General features: G+C 43.5%; 1 protein-coding gene across 11 annotated transcripts in view; it reads left to right on the top strand.

The window, feature by feature from the left end:
• Positions 1-949: 949 nt before the first annotated feature.
• The window catches only part of LOC118372828 (voltage-dependent L-type calcium channel subunit alpha-1D), a 126,184-nt gene continuing 105,916 nt past the window's right edge, over positions 950-21,217 (top strand). For all 11 annotated transcript variants that reach the window (XR_008144638.1, XM_052527210.1, XM_052527209.1 and 8 more), the window contains exons 1-3: positions 950-1,171; positions 10,071-10,488; positions 11,679-11,784. Coding sequence is in view for 10 of the 11 variants with exons in the window: in XM_052527210.1 (XP_052383170.1) it covers positions 10,220-10,488; positions 11,679-11,784 (375 nt within the window). In the remaining variant the exon portion in view is untranslated. The remainder of the gene's footprint in view (positions 1,172-10,070; positions 10,489-11,678; positions 11,785-21,217) is intronic.

Here is a 21,217-nt window from a genome sequence, read left to right as displayed (position 1 = left end):
TATGTTTTTTTAAGGCAGTAAATGAGGCTGAATTAACTGTTTTGTTGCCAGAAAAGGCTCCGCTGATAGCCAGGTGTAGCAGTAGTAAGATGTTGGCAATGCTGTTGTGACAGCTTTATGTATAGGCCCTAACAGTCTGTGTTCACCTTTTGTCACCGTTATAGTGCAACTCATGTATTGTTTAGTGTTGTGTTGTGTAGTGGCTCTGCTGACACTCATCCCACTGTTTTTTTGTTTGTTGGCCCACTAATATTTACATGCAAAAATCTCTGCTGCTTTCAACACTTGTCAACTTAATTCTCTCTACTTGGCTGCTGCAGCAGATTTACTTTAAATGACAGATCAAATTCTACGCCATCCGTTTGAGGCAGATGCGGGACTACATTTGCGGGCCATCCACAATATGGCTGGGTTATGCTGGCGTGCGCCTCTCTTCAATATGTAATGTGGTCAATTCCACTCGGACCATGTCAACTAGAATTGATCATTTTTCATTCATGGATTGAATATGAGCGTTCTTTTTTACTACTACTACAAAGACAGTCTGTAATTGCAAAAAAAATGTATATAATTTATCATCATGGACCTTCAGTTTTCACATTTCCAAGTTAATCAAGGCAAGGGAATTAGAGGGCTACTGTTACTGTGTCAGTGGTGTGGCAATGCTGTCTCAGTAAGTCAGTCATGTTATTTGCATTTACCATTAGCCTCCCAAATTGAGGTGGAATTTAATGTTGAGGTTGTTCATTAAAATCAATTAAAAGTAGGCTAGACCTAATTAGTAGACCTAGACTATATAGTCACTGTGGCCCTTTCGTGTTGGTGACTTTTTGCGTGCGGTGTAAATGAAGAGATGCGTGTGCACGATCAGGAGGGACACATAGCCAGAAGGAAGAGAGCTCTGATTCTGATGTGCTCATTTCACTGTTCACTCACGCAGTGGCGATAAGCAGCGCTGCATAGCGGACGAGGATGCTCTGTTCTCCCCCGCATACACTCTCCTGTCTCATGCTTTCCACGATCAACATGGAAGGGCTTCATTAATGCCCCTGCCCCCAAGCTAATGAATTATAACTCGCCGTTTGAGACTGGACTTGCGTTAAAGCACTGGACTTTCCCTACCGAGTGGATAACGCTGAGGTATCTGCCGAATAATAAGTCTTCAGAAAAGGTACGTTTTATTTGCATGGAATCGGGTCTGAAGTTAGCATGTTAGCTCAGCGAGGCCGGGTTTGTAATGGTTTAGTCATGTATGTTTTCATTATTTCCATACCAGAACAATATAGCTCAGTGACCGTGTCCATTTCGTTTTTACAAACCGTGTTGCCAAGTTTGTCCTTCATATTGCCTGCTATTATGTTGAGGATATCTCAGAATAGCTTTGCGTAGAGACTATTTATCATGACAATAGCCCAGTGAACGAGACAGATATGCTTGTCATTTGGACTGAAGTTCGGTGGCTGCATTGTAGCCTATCCCTTCTCCGAATTCGTCGCGGGGGATAAACGCCGGGCAAAAAGCCATAGACCGTGTGTCCCTGGACCGGAGCCGAAATACCATCAGTGGGCTTTGTAACCCATTGTAACCTAGCAATAACGCCAGCTGTTTCTCCCGAGGAACGCCAGGACCATCTGACTGTCATGCATTGCTCCATTTTCGCAATGAGCGCCTGGAGCCGGACTGTCATTTTACACCGTTTTTAGGGATTTTGACGACATACCTCAATGTGTTCAAGGAGAAATACGACCACGTTTGGTGAAGGGTAGGCCTATTGTTCATGTGTCGCGAATCGCTCGTAGGAATGCCAGTCGCTATTTACATCAAGTTATAATGCGCCGGGTGTCGATTTCTATCGATGTTACTGGACATGAATCATCTCACATGCGCTCTCGTTTGGATGCATTCTGCATAGGCTACTGTTCCATATGGACAGCAAATGAAACAGAAGCCTCTGATGACAACACTAGGCTAATGGTTGGTGCTTTCAGGATTAATGTGTTCATATTCAGTGCTAAAAATGATTGCAACGTTCTATCCTTATTATACACGGAATTTGAGAAATGTTATACGCTCTTTGGAATATTCAGGCAATGTGACCTTTTTCAGCTTCTTGTTTTCTCTACGGGGCCTAGCATTCGTACTTCAAGGACTTATACAACTGATTTGACCAAGTTGTGTTAGTAACAGGTTTGAATTCATGCAGCTTATCCTTGTTGTTTTTGGCTCGGGAAGCATGTCATATGCGGTGATATTTTAATACATGTTGCAGCATTTTTCGGTGAATCATTTCGTCTTGTTTACATGGTTGTGTCCCCTCTTTGTTGTGATGGCAATGGTCGGGTCCATCACCCAGCCACATATCTTAGTCTTGTGCCTTTAATCATAGAGCCTTGCTTACATTCTTTTTGATAAACCAATGCTTCAACTTTGCATCGTTATAATGCAACAATAGTACTTTACTTTTTGCAATAGATGCTTTATATTTATATTTATATTAGCATTGCCTGTGCGTTTCGTTTTTAACCACTCTTTTTTTCACTCAACTCTTTGCTGGTTAAAAAAAAATGTTATCGGTGCACTTTTCCTTTTTGAGGGAAGGGGTGTTCTCTCTCCTCATTTTCCAATCATGAGACTCAGCAGAATATCCAGCCTATAGCCTACTATGCCCTGTTTGCCGACACTGTTATTTGTGTAGTTAGATTATAAAGAAAGTAGATTGAATTATTGGTCTTGTTGGATATAATTATTTAGTTGTTACTATGTGATTACAATGTTACTAGTACTACTCTGCTATTAATGTGTTATTATAGTGTTACTATACCCATGTGACTGTATACTGTTGGTGGGCTGAAGGAGTGAGATCATCTCATGACTCCCTGCATGGTGGTGACAGTGACAACATTCCATAACTCGCACTGACACATGCATGTCTTTCAACACTGGAAGACAGAGGAGACCGACTGACTCTTGAATCAAGAGAAATGAGATGAAGAAGACTAACAAAAAGCATACGGCTATGCAATGCATCATGAGTGACTAACCTATGTCGCATAAAACAGTACCAATCATTTCGATAAGAGTTAGGTTTGAGTTTGTTACAGAATGTCAATGGCTTTTTTAAGATTAGTGGCATGAGGCCTCTTGGTTAGTGTGGAGTATAGTGGTTCTGGTTGGGGTAGCTGTTGAGTGTGTCAAGTTATTAACAATTTTGAAAAGGACATTTCACCATAGCTCTGCCACTGTATATAGTCATTACTATATCAACAACATTATGTTTTTGTCATAAACATAACAAAAATTCTCTCCACAAGCTAGAACGAGCACATTTTCATTTCACCTGTAGAAACCTTGGTTTGGTGTGCACTGTGAACCGGCATGAAAACATACAAATACTGTATATTCCTCTGTCCAGTGTCTGTGTTCTTTTTCCCATCTTAATCTTTTATTTTTATTGGCCAGTCTGAGATATGGATTTTTTCTTTGCAACTCTGCCTAGAAGGCCAGCATCCCGAAGTCGCCACTTCACTGTTGACATTGAGACTGGTGTTTTGCGGGTACTATTTAACGAACCTGCCAGTTGAGGACTTGTGAGAGGTCTGTTTCTCAAACTAGACACTCTAATGTACTCGTCCTCTTGCTCAGTTGTGCACCGGGGCCTCCCACTCCTCTTTCTATTCTGGTTAGAGCCAGTTTGCACTGTTCTGTGAAGGGAGTAGAGATCTTCAGTTTCTTGGCAATGGCTCGCATGGAATAGCCTTCATTTCTCAGAACAAGAATAGACTGACGAGTTTCAGAATAAAGTAATTTTTTCTAGCCATTTTGAGCCTTTAATTGAACCCACAAATGCTGATGCTCCAGATTAGAGATCTACCAATTATGATATTTCAACGCCGATACCGATTATTGGAGGACAAAAAAAAGCCGATACCGATTAATCGGCCGATTTTTAAAGTGTATTTGTAATAATGACAATTACAACAATACTGAATGAACACGTATTTTAACTTAATATAATACATCAATGAGAATACATCAATGAGAACTTGATATCGGCAAAAATATTTCCCAAGCTTTAAACATCCCAAGGAGCACTGTGCAAGCGATAATATTGAAATGGAAGGAGTATCAGACCACTGCAAATCTACCAAGACCTGGCCGTCCCTCTAAACTTTCAGCTCATACAAGGAGAAGACTGATCAGAGATGCAGCCAAGAGGCCCATGATCACTCTGGATGAACTGCAGAGGTCTACAGCTGAGGTGGGAGACTCTGTCCATAGGACAACAATCAGTCGTATATTGCACAAATCTGGTCTTTATGGAAGAGTGGCAAGAAGAAAGCCATTTCTTAAAGATATCCATAAAAAGTGTCGTTTAAAGTTTGCCACAAGCCACCTGGGAGACACACCAAACATGTGGAAGAAGGTGCTCTGGTCAGATGAAACCAAAATTGAACTTTTTGGCAACAATGCAAAACGTTATGTTTGGCGTAAAAGCAACACAGCTCATCACCCTGAACACACCATCCCACTGTCAAACATGGTGGTGGCAGCATCATGGTTTGGGCCTGCTTTTCTTCAGCAGGGACAGGGAAGATGATTAAAATTGATGGGAAGATGGATGGAGCCAAATACAGGACCATTCTGGAAGAAAACCTGATGGAGTCTGCAAAAGACCTGAGACTGGGACGGAGATTTGTCTTCCAACAAGACAATGATCCAAAACATAAAGCAAAATCTACAATGGAATGGTTCAAAAATAAACATATCCAGGTGTTAGAATGGCCAAGTCAAAGTCCAGACCTGAATCCGATCGAGAATCTGTGGAAAGAACTGAAAACTGCTGTTCACAAATGCTCTCCATCCAACCTCACTGAGCACGAGCTGTTTTGCAAGGAGGAATGGGGAAAAATGTCAGTCTCTCGATGTGCAAAACTGATAGAGACATACCCCAAGCGACTTACAGCTGTAATCGCAGCAAAAGGTGGCGCTACAAAGTATTAACTTAAGGGGGCTGAATAATTTTGCACGCCCAATTTTTCAGTTTTTGATTTGTTAAAAAAGTTTGAAATATCCAATAAATGTCGTTCCACTTCATGATTGTGTCCCACTTGTTGTTGATTCTTCACAAAAAAATACAGTTTTATATCTTTATGTTTGAAGCCTGAAATGTGGCAAAAGGTCGCAAAGTTCAAGGAGGCCGAATACTTTCGCAAGGCACTGTATAAACTCAGCAAAAACAGAAACATCCTCTCACTGTCAACTGCATTTATTTTCAGCAAACTTAACATGTGTAAATATTTGTATGAACATAACAAGATTCAACAACTGAGACAAAAACTGAACAAGTTCCACAGACATGTGACTAACAGAAATGGAATAATGTGTCCCTGAACAAAGGGGGGGAGGATCAAAATCAAAAGTAACAGTCAGTATCTGTTGTGGCCACCAGCTGCATTAAGTACTGTAGTGCATCTCCTCCTCATGGACTGCACCAGATTTGCCAGTTCTTGCTGTGAGATGTTACCCCACTCTTCCACGTGGTCTGCCACTGCGAGGACGATCAGCTGTCCATCCTGTCTATCTGTAGTGCTGTCTTAGGCGTCTCACAGTACAGACATCGCAATTTATTTCCCTGGCCACATCTGCAGTCCTCATGCCTCCTGCCTAAGGCACATTCACGCAGATGAGCAGGGACCCTGTGCATGTTTCTTTTGGTGTTTTTCAGAGTCAGTAGAAAGGCCTCTTTTAGTGTCCTATGTTTTCATAATTGTGACCTTAATTACATTTGTATTTACATTTGATTTAATTAGGCAAATCCGTTTAGAACACATTCTTATTTACAATGATGGCCTAGGAACAGTGGGTTAATTGCCTTGTTCAGGGGCAGAACGACCGATTTTTACCTTGTCATGTTAGGGATTCAATCTAGCAACCTTTCGGTTACTGGCCCAACGCTCTAACCAATAGGCTACCTGCCGCTGCCTACCGTCTGTAAGCTGTTAGTGTCTTAACGACAGTTCCACAGGTGCATGTTCATTAATTGTTTATGATTCATTGAATAAGCATGGGAAACAGTGTTTAAACGCTTTACAATGAAGATCTGTGAAGTTATTTGGAATTTTACGAATTATCTTTGAAATACAGGGTCCTGAAAAAGGGACGTTTGTTTTTTTGCTGAGTTTATATATATATATATATATATATATATATATATATATATATATATATATATATATACACTAGGCCTGTAGACCATGCTTACACTGCGTTGTATGCCTCTTGAGTAATCTGAGATGAAAAAACATTATAGTCTATTCCGTTAAAACGACTAGAGCCTATGCACACGTTGTAATCATAATTCTGCATTTCAAACTATCCTTTTGTGAGGCGCAGAAGGAAACTAGTTATTTTCGATGGCAGTGGTGGGGTGGATAAACCAAAATTGGAGGATCAACCATCAATCATGGTTTAAATCTCCAGTTTGGGAAAATGTTGGCTTCCCAGTAGAAGTGTATTGAAAAGTAGGAAATCAACTAAATGTATTTAATTTATTAGATCATTATTTTATTTCCCCAAGATGATGATAAGACAAAATGCATAAGTGATTCATATTTTCTTTCAACTTTCTGAAGAGTCAACAGTGTGGAAATGCCCCTTCCTGTGTGTGCGCCTTTGTCTGCCATATGTAGCCGTTAGCGATGATGCTAATGACAACCATCTTCTGGTAGATGGAAAGGCTTTCCAAAAAACCTTCTCAATGTATGTTAACTACAAAGTAGCAGTGGCGATTTTAGCATGTAAATCTTGGTGCGGCAAAAAAAAAAGCAGTGGGATGCATGACAGAAGATCCACTACTGCACACAGTTGAAGTCGGAAGTTTACATACACTTAGATTGGAGTCATTAAAACTTGTTTGTCAACCACTCCACAAATTTCTTGTTAACAAACTATAGGTTTGGCAAGTCGGTTATTTCACTTGTAATTCACTATATCACAGTTCCAGTGGGTCAAAGGTTTACATACAGTAAGTTGACTGTGCCTTTAAACAATTTGGAAAATTCCAGGAAATGATGTCATGGCTTTAGAAGCTTCGGATAAGGCCAATTGACATAATTTGAGTCAATTGGAGGTGTACCTGTGGATGTATTGCAAGGCCTACCTTCAAACTCAGTGTCTCTTTGCTTGACATCATGGGAAAATCAAAATAAATCAGCCAAGACCTGAGAAAAAAACTGTAGACCTTCACAAGTCTGGTTCATGCACTTAGGACCCATCTGTTGACACCTTTACCAACAAAGGTGTGATGCCCTACATCCCTTCATCAACCGAGTCTAAATGCTGACACCACAACCATGTCTTTCCAGGAGACGTGCAGTACAAGCAGATCTTCTGCAAGGGGTCCAAGCAGTGGATGGTTTTAAGAAGGTCGACGAACTCTGTACTCATCACTTCCGTCAGAGTCTTATCCAGATGGCCGTAGACAGCAGACGGGACATTCGCTTCAAGCACAAAGTCTCATCTTCCCCAGCCCACCATGTCACCCAGCAAGTGAATTTCTATTGACATAAGCTACCACTGTCTACCACTGACATTCAGTTTTACAGTACAGCCTTCTCTCTCTTCTTGCCTGCAACGGTGTTGTAATTGGGGTGACTCTGCTATACCACATCAAAACACACGAAGCTATCATGTCTAACCTCATCACACAGTCAAACGGACAGGCACACCTTAGTTTGATGTCACTCCATTACCCTGTCAAAACTAGACTGAATTTCCTAAAAGCCTACTCTGGCAGTGGCAAATGTTGGATTGTCGTAGTGACCCTAACTGATACAGTTTGTATATATAAATAAATGCCTTTTGTATTTCTAAATTTGGTTTCATTTTTGTATAGGGAAAGGTCTCTCCTTGAACAACTACCATTTTATCACGAACTGTAATAAAATGTTTTGATTCATTGTCTGATTCACATAACTAACCGTCTAATGCCAGTTCCCTACCACGGACGGGACCACTACATGTGTTATTATAGCGCTACTATAATAACACTATAATAATATGTGTAGGAGGAGAGAATATTCCTACAGAATATGTTCTCCTTCATTTCTATAGGTTGCATACCTCTATTTCTGCCTGCTATGGCATAGTTCGCATTGTAGAGCACCGGAATAAGAGAACTAAGCTGAACCAGGCAGATCTAGAAGTATGCAACCTACAGCTAAACATATTATACTGGTTTCTCTGTCCTGTTAATGTTGCCTGAGCACGCATAGAAGTACCTGGCCTGCTTCTCGCAAATTTCAAATGTCAAATGTAGGAAAGTGCCCAGCTGGGCTTCTCAGTCATTTTTTCTTCACCTCACAAGTCAACGAGGTACGTAAGTTAAAAAATATATATATTTTATTTTTTACATCCATTCAAATTATAATAGTTCCTCACAGTATTTGAAAAATCTCTGCAACACTCTCCCTCTCGATAATCAGCATCTCTGACATATTGCGCATAATTGGTTCTTTTTTGATGATTGTCAATTTCGCCTTCCTACTATAGCATAGCAGTCCCCTTCATACTTTCTTGACAATTTATTATCTTATACCCTACTTTCGGAAAAGCCTAAGGTTTATTCCACATTTTGTTACGTTACGGCTTATTCTAAAATTGATTAAATAAACACTTTCCCCTCATCAATCTACACACAATACCCGATAATGGGGCGGCAGCGTAGCCTAGTGGTTAGAGCGTTGGATTAGTAACCGGAAGGTTGCGAGTTCAAACCCCCGAGCTGACAAGGTACAAATCTGTCGTTCTGCCCCTGAACAGGCAGTTAACCCACTGTTCCCAGGCCGTCATTGAAAATAAGAATGTGTTCTTAACTGACTTGCCTGGTTAAATAAAGGTAAAATACAAAATTAAAATGACAAAGCAAAAACAGGTTTTTAGACATTTTTGCACATTTATAAAAAATAAAAATAAAACTTAATTACATAAGTATTCAGACCCTTTGCTATGAGACTCGAAATTGAGCTCAGGTGCATCCTATTTCCATTGATCATCCTTGATATTTTTCTACAACTTGATTGGAGTCCACCTGTGGTAAATTCAATTGATTGGACATGATTAGGAAAGTCACACACCTGTCTGTATAAGGTCCCATAGTTGATTCCGGTTGAAATGTATGGTTGAATGTCACCATGTAGCTAGCTAAGAGAATGTGTCAAAATTCTCCATTGTCAAATTCGTGTTGATGAGAGGAATCACTTGAAGCCATTGTGGTCTGGTCATTTCTTTCAGTTTTGCCCTATCGGACTTGTGTTGTAGGGAAGGGGCCAGAGCAGGAACCACATGCCCCATATCGAGTTGTAGCCTTTCAGAGACTGGAAAGAATGTGTTACCTTATACATTTATAATTGAATCCGCCGATAGGAACATTGCTGAAAGACGTCCAATGGCTCTATCAAACAAGGACAACCATATCTACATGCAGACTAACATATAGTGCAGTCAGTATAACATAGAGGCTTCGCAAAATGCCACAAAGCAGGACTACATAGGACCCCCCCTCCAATACACCGGATGTTATCATGGGGTGTCTCCTTCGGGGTGCACGCGGAGCCCAGACCCGCCCTCTTCTTGGGAAATGATGTGTGAAACACATCTCACTGACCCTAGAAATGCCTTGGTCATGATCACAACAAACCCAGATTCCACAGAGTTTGTGATTCAGGCTTCTTGCTGGGTATGCTGCTTCCTGTGTAGGTCTTCCTGTAGCCTATTTATCTTCAAGTGATTCTTAGCCATTGACACAGCTTTGCGTGAGATGGCTGCTGTTCATGGTCTTGTGGTTCTGAATGCGAGAGTGTAGGTATTTCAATCATCGCTGTCCGTGGTGCTAAATTGGAAACTCTACTATCAGCGCTAATTGCTTATTTGTTTACCTTTACTAGTTTCCATGTGATAAAGTCACCATAGTAACCTTCTACTGATGATTTTAGTAGTGATGATCAATGATCAGTTTTCTATATAAACATATGGATTGGTAACCATTCTCTCTCCTGTACTCTCTTTCACAGAGGCAAATTATGCCAGTAGCACCAGAGTCCCTCCCTCTGGTGACGTGCCAGCCCATTGGTCAGACCGCCCTGTGCCCCTCATTTAGCCCCGCCCTCTCTCCTGGCAGATCCATGCTGCTGGACACGCCCCACAGAGCCACGCCCACACCATGAGTGCCAACGGGCCAGCCAACGCCCCTGCGGCCCCGGCTGCAACCCCGGTTGCCCCGCCGGTGCCCAGTCTGGTAGCCGCCCCTCCGGCTGCCCCGGTCCCGGTGCCGACTGTCCCGGTGGGCGCATTGGCACAGAAGAAGCGGGCGCAGTACGCCAAAAGCAAGAAGCAGGGGAGCAACGCCAACACCAGGCCAGCCAGGGCCCTGTTCTGCCTCAAACTCAACAATCCCATACGAAGAGCCTGCATCAGCCTGGTAGAGTGGAAGTATCCTTCACAACGGACCAGAGTGTGTGTGTGTGTGTGTGTCTGTGTGACCCTGGATGTTGATAATCTATACCTTGTACTTTAGTGTGTGTTGCAGTGTGTGTGTGATGTGTAGGTCAGTACATGAGAAGAACCATCACAGGCTCAGTTAAGTTCATGATTTACCTTTGTCTGAACCGTACAGTTGGCTAAATCTTGAGTTGCACCTAGCCAATGCCTAGCTTTAGCTGACTCGCTTTAGCTGACTCTAGCTTAAGCTGACCAGCTTTGACTAGCTTTAGCTGACTCTAGCTTTAGCTGACTAGCTTTAGCTGACTCTAGGTTTAGCTGACTCTAGCTTTAGCTGACTAGCTTTAGCTGACTCTAGCTTTAGCTGACTAACTTTAGCTGACTCTAGGTTTAGCTGACAAGCTTTAGCTGACTCAAGCTTTAGCTGACTCTAGCTTTAGCTGACTCTAGCTTTAGCTGACTCTAGCTTTACCTAACTCTAGCTTTAGCTTAGCCATGTGCAGTGGCTGTATCCCATCTCCATTTCCCCTCACAGTCCAGTACAACTAGCTGACTAGAGACACCCCTTTATGTTAATCTCACTGCAGTGTGACTCACTACCCAACACAAGAATATGAAAGTGAAACAGCAAGTCAACGTTTACTTTTAATCAGTTCATTCTAGCGTAGGGAAAGCGTACTGCAGGGAAAGACAGATTATTTGACAGCTATAGCCAGCGATGTGTGAATCATTCTAGACTTTGTGTTTTTTCAGCGGTGCATGCGAGAGAATAGTCAACTGGAGGTGAAAAAAAAGTTGTTTTTTGCTGCCTCCTAAGGCGCAGTGAAAGTCACCATGTCCCAAATCTTAAAATACTGGTGGGGCGAGGGTGACTCAGTGACACGACACAGCTGCGTGAGCCTCTGCTGGGACTCTGCTGCTCCAGAAGACACAGTCATCAGAATACTGTGATAACTCTGCACATTATCTCATGTTATTTAGATTGGCCCTGAATTGCCAAGTTGCATATTGAATGCCATTATGACTTTCTTCTGACTCTCGCAACTTCCGATGTCTTTGGCTTGAACTCTGTCTGTGTTTGATGATTATTAGTTTGAACAGGAAATAGTCAAATGTTGACACGGTGAATATATTTATGTGATCCCCCGCTTCAATGATTTTCCCTTAACCTTGTCTTCCAGGCCATTTGATATCTTTATATTAATAGCTATTTTTGCCAACTGTATGGCCTTAGCTGTGTACATCCCCTTCCCTCAGGATGACTCCAACTCCACCAACCATGACCTGGTGAGTACATACGTCAGCATTACTCCTGACTCAAATGAACCCCATGACCTCCGGACCCCCTTGCATTACCTTTGACCCCCTCTTGTGCTCTGGGAGAGTATGGTTGCAAAATTTCAAGATTATGTTACAGTACTTTTATTGCACTTTTATTGTACTTTTATTGCATGAAATGGTTGTTTTATGAAACAGAATAGAGTATTCTTAACTATTGTGTGTGTGTTTTACTGAGGATGAGCCTGTGGGAGATAACACTGACAGGAGATTTACGATGTATTGTGATAAAACCTAAAGAGCATTCCAGAGCATTCCAGAGCATGACTTAATGTTTCTGTACTATACTGTACCAGGGAGAGATGGCTCCAGTTTGGAGTTGGAGGGCCAGACACTGGTGATACAATGAAAACTGTTGACACTGCAGATACTGTCTGCTATGTATTATAGGTATCTTTCATACAAATCTTAACCTCGTGACCCATTCTATGTATCGGTTGTTCGTCGTGTAGGTTGAAGGGGTGTATCTTGGCTATAAAATACCTTTGTACTTTTGTCTCGGGGCTCTCAACGAATCATCAAAGAGACGGCGATTCGTCGACCAGCCATCACTATTGCAAAGCTCTCACTATTAAAGGTTTAGTTTAAGTATAACTCTGACTTGTGTGATAACCACAAGAGGTAAAGGGTGAAGTTGCCCCTAGATGTTGATCTTGGGTCAGTTTGGCATCCCCCCACTAATGGTTAAGCTTAGGATTGGGGGATGGTAAGATGATCCTAGATCTGTAGCCAAGTGGCACTTCACCCTGAGCCTCGGCTGTTTTCACCTTGTACTGTGAATGACTCCTTGGGTTTGCTGCTGTGTGCTCTGGCAGTGACAGCATTCATGGTGCAGGTGACTTGTGGTGTCATTGAAGTCTCTGTGGAGGTGCTGTTGAACAATGGGCACCCTCTGTTGTCAGGTTATTATGCTTTACCCTGCATTGTTATTACGGTTGTGTATGCTTGACGGTGCTTGACTTGGACTGAAATAGGTGCCAGTACTCATGTCGGGTGTCAGTACTGTTTATATTTAGGTGTAGGAACTCCACAATAATTTTTAAACAATATTGTATAAGAGGTGCAGGAACGCAAGCAGTTGTCATAACCAGTGTTTAAAGGCACTAAATGGGACAAGTCTTGCTGTTCAATGGACATACGTTTTTAATGTGTATTACATGTAAATGTCTTGCTGTGTGTGTGTGTGTGTGTGTGCTATCTACTGTTTAAATATTGTTCTTGTGTAACCACGGTGACTATGAGTCCAGGCGTTGGTTAGGTAGAAGACCATCCATGCTCTTTCACATTTGTACTTCGTCATGTCATATCGTTCCTGCAGTGCACCAGAATTTCGTTCCGTTTTTATTTGTGGAAATCGTCATCTCTCTGTGCTCCCCCTGTGCGCACGCGAGTCTCGGCAGTGTGTCTGTGTAGACTGATGCATTGTTGGTGACGTGGTGTTCATAGCAGGGCTTCTACAGCTGAGAGTGTGTGCCTGCACAGTCCGCTGGCGAGACAACAGACATTTGGATTCTTACGTGAGCAGAATTTAGCTGGAGAGCTTAGTGATTCATCCATGTCTGAGAGCAGGATGGTGTGAGAGCGATAGAGAGCTAGAAGCCGTCCTGTTTTGTAACCCTCAACCCACCTTCTGCTCTAAAAGATGCATGGGGCTTATAGAAATCAAATTGCATTGGTCGCATACATATGTGTTCCTGCCATTATGCTACGGTTGAACGAAGACGTCTACTGTAAGATACTACGATGTGACCTACTACTTGAGAGGAGAAGTGTGGTGTAATGCTTGCCCGTATGACCTCCAGGAGGGTGACCCCAGGGGTATTTGTTTGCACAGTGGTGCATAGGAGGAGGAAAGTAGGTTATCTGGGACAGTACAGTCTGTGCTACAGTATTGTGTAATCTATGGGCTCTCTTGGTGTTCACCGAAAGAGCGTGGGCTTAGTGAGGGGATTGCAATGTTCATAAAGCAGTGTGAGTATCAGGCCAAAACATGGTCCTGCATGGCTCGGTTGGTAGAGCATGGTGCCTTTATAACACCAGGCTCGTGGGTTCAATTCCAGCTGGGTCCACCCATATAAAATGTATGGAGCACCACTGTAAGTATCTTTGGATAAATAGGGAGATTAAATGTAACAGGGGGTCTGATTCTGTAGTTTCGAGGGAATTAACCAGAGCCATGTATAAAGTAGGTGTGGCCCTCGAGTCGACTCTGTGGAAAATACGCTGGATATAGCCTAGGTAAGTAGGCACACCTTCTGTTATGTCCATATGCTGGGATGATGATTCAACCTCAATACAAGTCTCTAGAGAGAGTGGCTATGAATTCACTCCACGGCAACAGTGTTGCCATTAAACTGTGGGGCGGTGGTATGGAAGTGTGAGGGGTTCATGTGAATGGGGATGTATTAATATGGCAGCTAACGTGGAACGGCTGATGGACAGATCCACACCCTGAGATACTGGCACTGGCGCGTCTGGCACAGACGGTCAAACCGTGCTCAAGGTCTCTTAGGTCACTCGTTTTGCCCATACTAACATTCAATTAAACAGTAACTGAATGCCTTGATGCCTGTCTGCCTGCTTTATATAGCAAGCCACGACCAGGTGACTCACTGTCTGTAGGAGCAAACCATTTTCAGGAACGGGCTGGTGTGCCTAATAAACTGACCCTTGAGTGTTTGTGCCAAACTTCAGTCAATCTTAGTTTTTAGGTGAGTTGTGCAGTTCTTCTCTTTCCAATTGCAGTAGGTATATTGTAGGAGGTTGATTTAGGGCTGGTGCAGCAAATGTACTGTACTAACTACAATACACACAGAGAGGTCTCAGGAGGAGGAATGGGAGAGTGTAGAAATGCTGACTTGGTTGAAAATGGCAGCCAGCAGGGGATGAGGGATGAGAACTCCAGAGCACATCGCTCTCTCACACACACACACACACACACACACACACACACACACACACACACACACACACACACACACACACACACACACACACACACACACACACACACACACACACACACACACACACACACACACACACACACACACACACACACACACACACCACAGACACGCGCACCCACACACAATACTGCACTGCAGGCCCATAGGTGAGCTGGCTGGCTGGCTGGGGCTGATGATGGGAGAACCATGATGGCAGGGGAACGGCGCAGGGTCGGGTTGGAAGGCCTGGCTGTCAGGGAGGGACAACCAGGCGAGTCCCCTGGCTCCTATCATCCTATCACGAGGCGCTAATGCCATGCAGATTAGATTCAGTGACAGACTCAGTGTAACCCGGGGGAAGGGAGAGAGAGAGATAGCGGTACCATTCAAACTCAGTATCTTACTTAGAGCTCAGCAAGCTGAGAGGAGGCTAAGGCTGTTTCCCAACGCCGGCCCTCCAAGACAGAGCAACTAGTTGTAGGGATAAATATGTCTAAGGAATGGGACATCACTCATGAATCGCGCACATCATCAGAAGCCGACAACAGAAACCACGCAATTCATTGACAATGAGCCTTGTGTTTTTCACAACGCCTGTACTCGCGGCAGTAATAGCTTTCCTTATATTTCTCATGCAACACATACGTGCCATATGAGCAACAAATGAAAGAAGCAAAACAACAATATGCCAGTAATGTACCCTGTGGTTAAATGTGGAGTAATACTGAAGCAGGAGTTTCATTCCATAAATAGCAGTTTGACAATTAACAGTCACGTTTCCTTCACTCAGTCATTTTTTGCAATTTCTTAGGGATGAATGATTAACGAGTGGAAGCATCAAACAATTAAACCATTGTTCTGAACAAATATTTATACCCAAGGTTTCAGGGTCTTTACTGTCACGCCTGCACCCGCTTCACCTCTCTTGGCGCTCAGGGACGCCAGGATGCCCTTCATTACGCACACCTTTCACCATCCTTACGCGCATCGGCGCTCATTGGACTCACCTGGACACCTTCACATTTTGATTGCCTTCCCTATATCTGTCTGTTTTCTCTGTTTCATGCACGTGTCAGCATTATTGTCTTTTCCGTTTCCCCTGTCCAGATGATGTCCGTATTCCTGTTCCTGTTCGGTGGTTATTAAATGCTCACTCCCTGTACCTGCTTCTCGTCTCCAGCGTCGTTCCTTACAGAATGCTGACAACACTATACGAAGCATCAGGGAGCTTTTTGTTTATTGTTTTGTTGGTGACGTCGGGTCATTGTGCTGCCGCCGATGGAACCGGGGGTGCCTCAGCTGGTTCGTCTGGCTTCCACGCCTTAGCTGGCTCAAGAGGTTTCCTTCCCTCAGCTGGCTCGTCGGGCTCCTACGCCTCAGCCAGCTCATCGGGCTCCCATCCCACGTCATGCCTAAGCTGGCACATCAGGCTCCCATGCCTCAACCGGCTCGTCGGGCTCCCACGCCTCAGCCTTGCGTGTCGGGCTTCTACACCTCAGCTGGTCAGTCCGGCGCCCATGCCTCGGCCGGCCCGTCAGACTCGCCCAGGTGGGACGCCGGGTGGCACCCCTAGAGGGGAGGTACTGTCACGCCTGCTCCCGCTTCCCCTCTCTGGCCCTCGAGGATGCCAGGATGCCCTTCATTATGCACACCTGTCACCATCATTACGCGCATCAGCGCTCATTGGACTCACCTGGACTCTTTCACATTTTGATTGCCTTCCCTATATCTGTCGTTCCTTACGCATACAGAGATCTGCTACATACAGTGCCTTCCCGAAAGTATTCACACCCCTTGACTTCCACATTTTGTTGTGTTAAAGCCTGCATTTAAAATCTATTACATTTAGATTTGTTGTCACTGGCCTACACACAATACCCTTTGATGTCAAAGTGGAATTATGTTTTTTGAAATGTTCAGGAGTACAAATTTGCTTAAGAAGTCCATAAGTTGCATGGACTCATTCTGTGTGAAAAAATGGTGTTTAATATGATTTTTAAATTACTACCTCACCTCTCTACCCCACACATACAATTATCTGTAAGGCCCCTCTTTTGAGCAGTGAATTTCATGTTTGGAGCAAATCCAACACAACACATTACTGAGTTCCACTCTCCATATTTTCAAGCATAGTGGTGGCTGCATCCTGTTATGGGTAATCGTTAAAGATGCATTATGCAGAAAACGCTCTGCCATTTGGTTTAGAAAATTCTAATAGTTCGTTTAATTTCAGTTTATGTGACAAAACAAGCAATTATAGATAATCATTGTACCATCTAAACCGCTGTGAAACCCCCCCAGAAATATCACATTTTCATAAATATTCAGACCCTTTACTCAGTAATTTGTTGAAGCACATTTGACAGCGATTACAGCCTCAAGTCTTCTTGGGAATGACGCAGCAAGCTTGGAACACCTGTATTTGGTTAGTTTCTCCCATTCTTCTCTGCAGATCCTCTTAAGCTTTGTCAGGTAGGATGGGGAGTGTCGCTGCACAGCTATTTTCAGGTCTCTCCAGAGATGTTCAATCGGGTTCAACTCTGGCTGGGCCACTCATGGACATTCAGAGAGTTTTCCTGAAGCCACTCCTGCATTGTCTTGGCTGTGTGCTTAGGGTCGTTGTCCTGTTGGAAGGTGAACCTTCAACCCAGTCTGAGGTCCTGAGCGCTCTGGAGCAGGTTTTCATCAAGGATCTCTCCGTACTTTGCGCCGTTCATCTTTCCCTCGATCCTGACTAGTCTCCCAGTCCCTGCCGCTGAAAAACATCCCACAGAATGATGCTGCCACCACTCTGCTTCACCGTAGGGATCAAGCCAGGTTTCCTCTAGACGTGACACTTGGCATTCAGGCCAAAGAGATCAATCATGGTTTCATCAGACCAGAAAATCTTGATTCTCATGGTCTGAGAGTCCTTTAGGTGCCTTTCGGCAAACTCCAAGCGGGCTGTCATGTGCCTTTTACTGAGGAGTGTCTTCCGTCTGGCTACTCTACCATGAAGGCCTGATTGGCGGAGTGCTGTAGAGATCGTTGTCTTTCTCCCATCTCCACAGAGGAACTCTGGAGCTCTGTCAGAGTGACCATTGAGTTCATGGTCACCTCCCTGACCAAGGCCCTTCTCCCCCGATGCCAAGTTTGGCCAGGCAGCCAGCTCTACAGTAGGAATCGTCTTGGTGGTTCTAAACTTGTTCCATTTAAGAATTATGGAGGCCACTGTGTTCTTGGCGACCTTCAATGCTACAGAAATGTTTTGGTACCCTTCCCCAGATCTGTGCCTCGACACAATCCTATCGGGGAGTCAACTTTGGTACCTTATATAGACAGGTGTCTGCCGCAAGTGGACTCCAATCAAGTTGTCAAAACAGCTCAAGGATGATTTACTACTATTTTGTGCTATACCATTATTATTATTATTATTATTATCTTACATTATTGTGTCTCAAAGGGCCACTAGGCATAGGCACTATACATAGGAGCTAAGTGCTGTTAGGTTCTGACAAACAAAGTAAAAACTCAAACGGATGACTAAGTTTATTCACCCACTGGGTCAAACAACTGAAAAGACAAAAGACATTAACACAATCACATAAATGTATACCCTCCTTCTATGCTGAGTCTCCTCTTTGCACGTCTGGACATTCTCCTCCTGTTGCTGGGCAGGAACTCAAGTGGCCACTTCATCTGACATGACCTCGGCCCACATTCCTCACTCCTCACTAACCCACGGCCGTCCTACCTTACCTGTGACTGAAACCAGACTGTATACCTTCTCCTCTCCGTAGGATACACAAGATTTAACAATAACGTGTTCTGACATAATGTACATTTTCTGCACTCCCCTTTCTCGCCCATACACTCGGTTCTAATATGATAACATGAATAAGGATATTTCAAGTTAGAAGTTAGAATCCAACAGTGCAATAGTCAGGTCACTCTGAGGAAAACGTCAGTCGCCTGTTCTCGTCCTGTATAATGGATTAAAGTGAGCTAAAAGAAATCTCTGCCTTTCTTTTGTTGAGTGCTTCAAACTCCTTTCTTCCTCAACTTAGTCCCTGTTTCTTTGTAAGCCCTTCTCTTCATTTTCAACATATTGATACAGCCTAGTAAAGGCAGAGTTTTGATTTGAAAAGTTCTAAATAGAGTGTTGTGTTGCGCATGATGATTTATCATATCGTCAATGTCAAATGTCACGACAATTGATTTATTCATTTATCGGCCCAACCCTATATTCTCTTCTTCCTCTTCCCCCTCTCCTCTGTATCCTTGGCACTCCTCATCTCTCCTGTCATGCCTCTCCTCTATAGCTCCTTCCTGATGACGTCCTTGACACACAGTTTGGAATGACTGCTCTGAAATGATCACCTGGAAAGGCTCTGTTGCACACCTTAGGTAGGAACAGTCACGCACAGTCTGAGAGAGAGTGTCCTCTCTCCGCACGCCACTGTCTGTCTGTCCTCTCCGCCCCCACCTGTCTAAAACCTCCTTCCGGTTTTAAGGTCATTTGTGACTGCTCTCTGTATGACTTGGCGCTCCCGGCAAGCAGCTCCTCCCGCTGAAGGTAGCTGAGCGGAAAGTACCCCGGGAAACAATGACCTTTTCACTGTGAATATGATTCATGTTTCAACCTTCACAGGGCAACATGCACGCGGAAGAGTCCTGGCTGCTATCATTTTAGTGTGTGTGTGTCTGTATCACTGTTGTTGGCGAATACTACTCATTTTAATTCACCACACCCACCGGGGATGGAGAGACACTGACTCGTGGAAACTGAAAGGACCTGAAATGACGGTACAGTCGGTGTACGAATAGTCTGAAATGACAGCAGTTGAACTAAATGAGGCTGAATTGACCAGAGTTATATTGTGAATTTGGGGGACCGCAGGTGGTACCAATCATATCAAATCAAAAGTAGTAAAAGTAGTAATAATGAGGCGAACTGCTAGAGCAGAAACACACGTGCTTTTTTTCACATGGCTGTGTGTCCTGTCAAAGGAATATGCGTGTCTGTGTTTCTGTTTTTTTTTTATTAATTTCACCTTTATTTAACCAGGTAGGCTAGTTGAGAACAAGTTCTCATTTACAACTGCGACCTGGCCAAGATAAAGCATAGCAGTGTGAACAGACAGCAACACAGAGTTACACATGGAGTAAACAATTAACAAGTCAATATCACAGTAGAAAAAAATTGTATCTATATACATTGTGTGCAAAAGGCATGAGGAGGTAGGCAAATAATTACAATTTTGCAGATTAACACTGGAGTGATAAATGATCAGATGTTCTTGTACAGGTAGAGATGTTGGTGTGCAAAAGAGCAGAAAAGTAAATAAATATAAACAGTATGGGGATGAGGTAGGTAAAATTGGGTGGGCTATTTACCGATAGACGATGTACAGCTGCAGCGATCGGTTAGCTGCTCAGATAGCAAATGTTTGAAGTTGGTGAAGGAGATAAAGTCTCCAGTCTCCAGGCAGCAGAGAACTGTTTTATTTTATTTTTTTATTTCATTTAACCAGGTAGGCTAGTTGAGAACAAGTTCTCATTTGCAACTGCGACCTGGCCAAGATAAAGCAGTGTGAACAGACAACACCACATGAAGTAAACAATTAGCAAGTCAATAACACAGTCATATACAGTGTGCAAAAGGCAGAGGAACTTTTAACACTGAGTGATAAATGATCAGATGGGCATGTACAGGTAGAGATTTTAAATAAAAACAGCATAAAAACAGTAATGAGGTAGGTGATTTACCTATAGACTATGTACAGCTGCAGCGATCAGGTTAGGCTAGCTGATGTTTGAAGGGTGAGGGAGATAAAAGTATGCGATTTAACCAGGTAGGCCAAGATTGCAGTTCCAGTCACAGGAGGAGGTAGGCGAATAATACAATTTTGCAGATTAACACTGGAGTGATAAATGATCAGATGGGCAGCAGAGTAAATAAATAAAAACTAAAACAGTATGGGAATGAGGTAGGTGAAAAGGGTGAGGCGAAAGGCAGCCAAATGATAGTGTTGGCTTTAGGGATGATCAGTGAGATACACCTGCTGGAGCGCGTGCTACGGATGGGTGTTGACATCGTGACCAGTGAACTGAGATAAGGCGGAGCTTTACCTAGCATGGACTTGTAGATGACCTGGAGCCAGTGGGTCTGGCGACGAATATGTAGTGAGGGCCAGCCGACTAGAGCATACAAGTCGCAGTGGTGGGTGGTATAAGGTGCTTTAGTGACAAAACGGATGGCACTGTGATAGACTGCATCCAGTTTGCTGAGTAGAGTGTTGGAAGCTATTTTGTAGATGACATCGCCGAAGTCGAGGATCGGTAGGATAGTCAGTTTTACTAGGGTAACTTTGGCAGCGTGAGTGAAGGAGGCTTTGTTGCGGAATAGAAAGCCGACTCTGGATTTGATTTTTGATTGGAGATGTTTGATGAGT

This window comes from Oncorhynchus keta, chromosome 10 (genome assembly GCF_023373465.1).
Source record: "Oncorhynchus keta strain PuntledgeMale-10-30-2019 chromosome 10, Oket_V2, whole genome shotgun sequence".
In the NCBI taxonomy this organism is placed as follows: Eukaryota; Metazoa; Chordata; class Actinopteri; order Salmoniformes; family Salmonidae; genus Oncorhynchus; species Oncorhynchus keta.
This window is presented reverse-complemented; position numbering and strand designations above follow the sequence as displayed.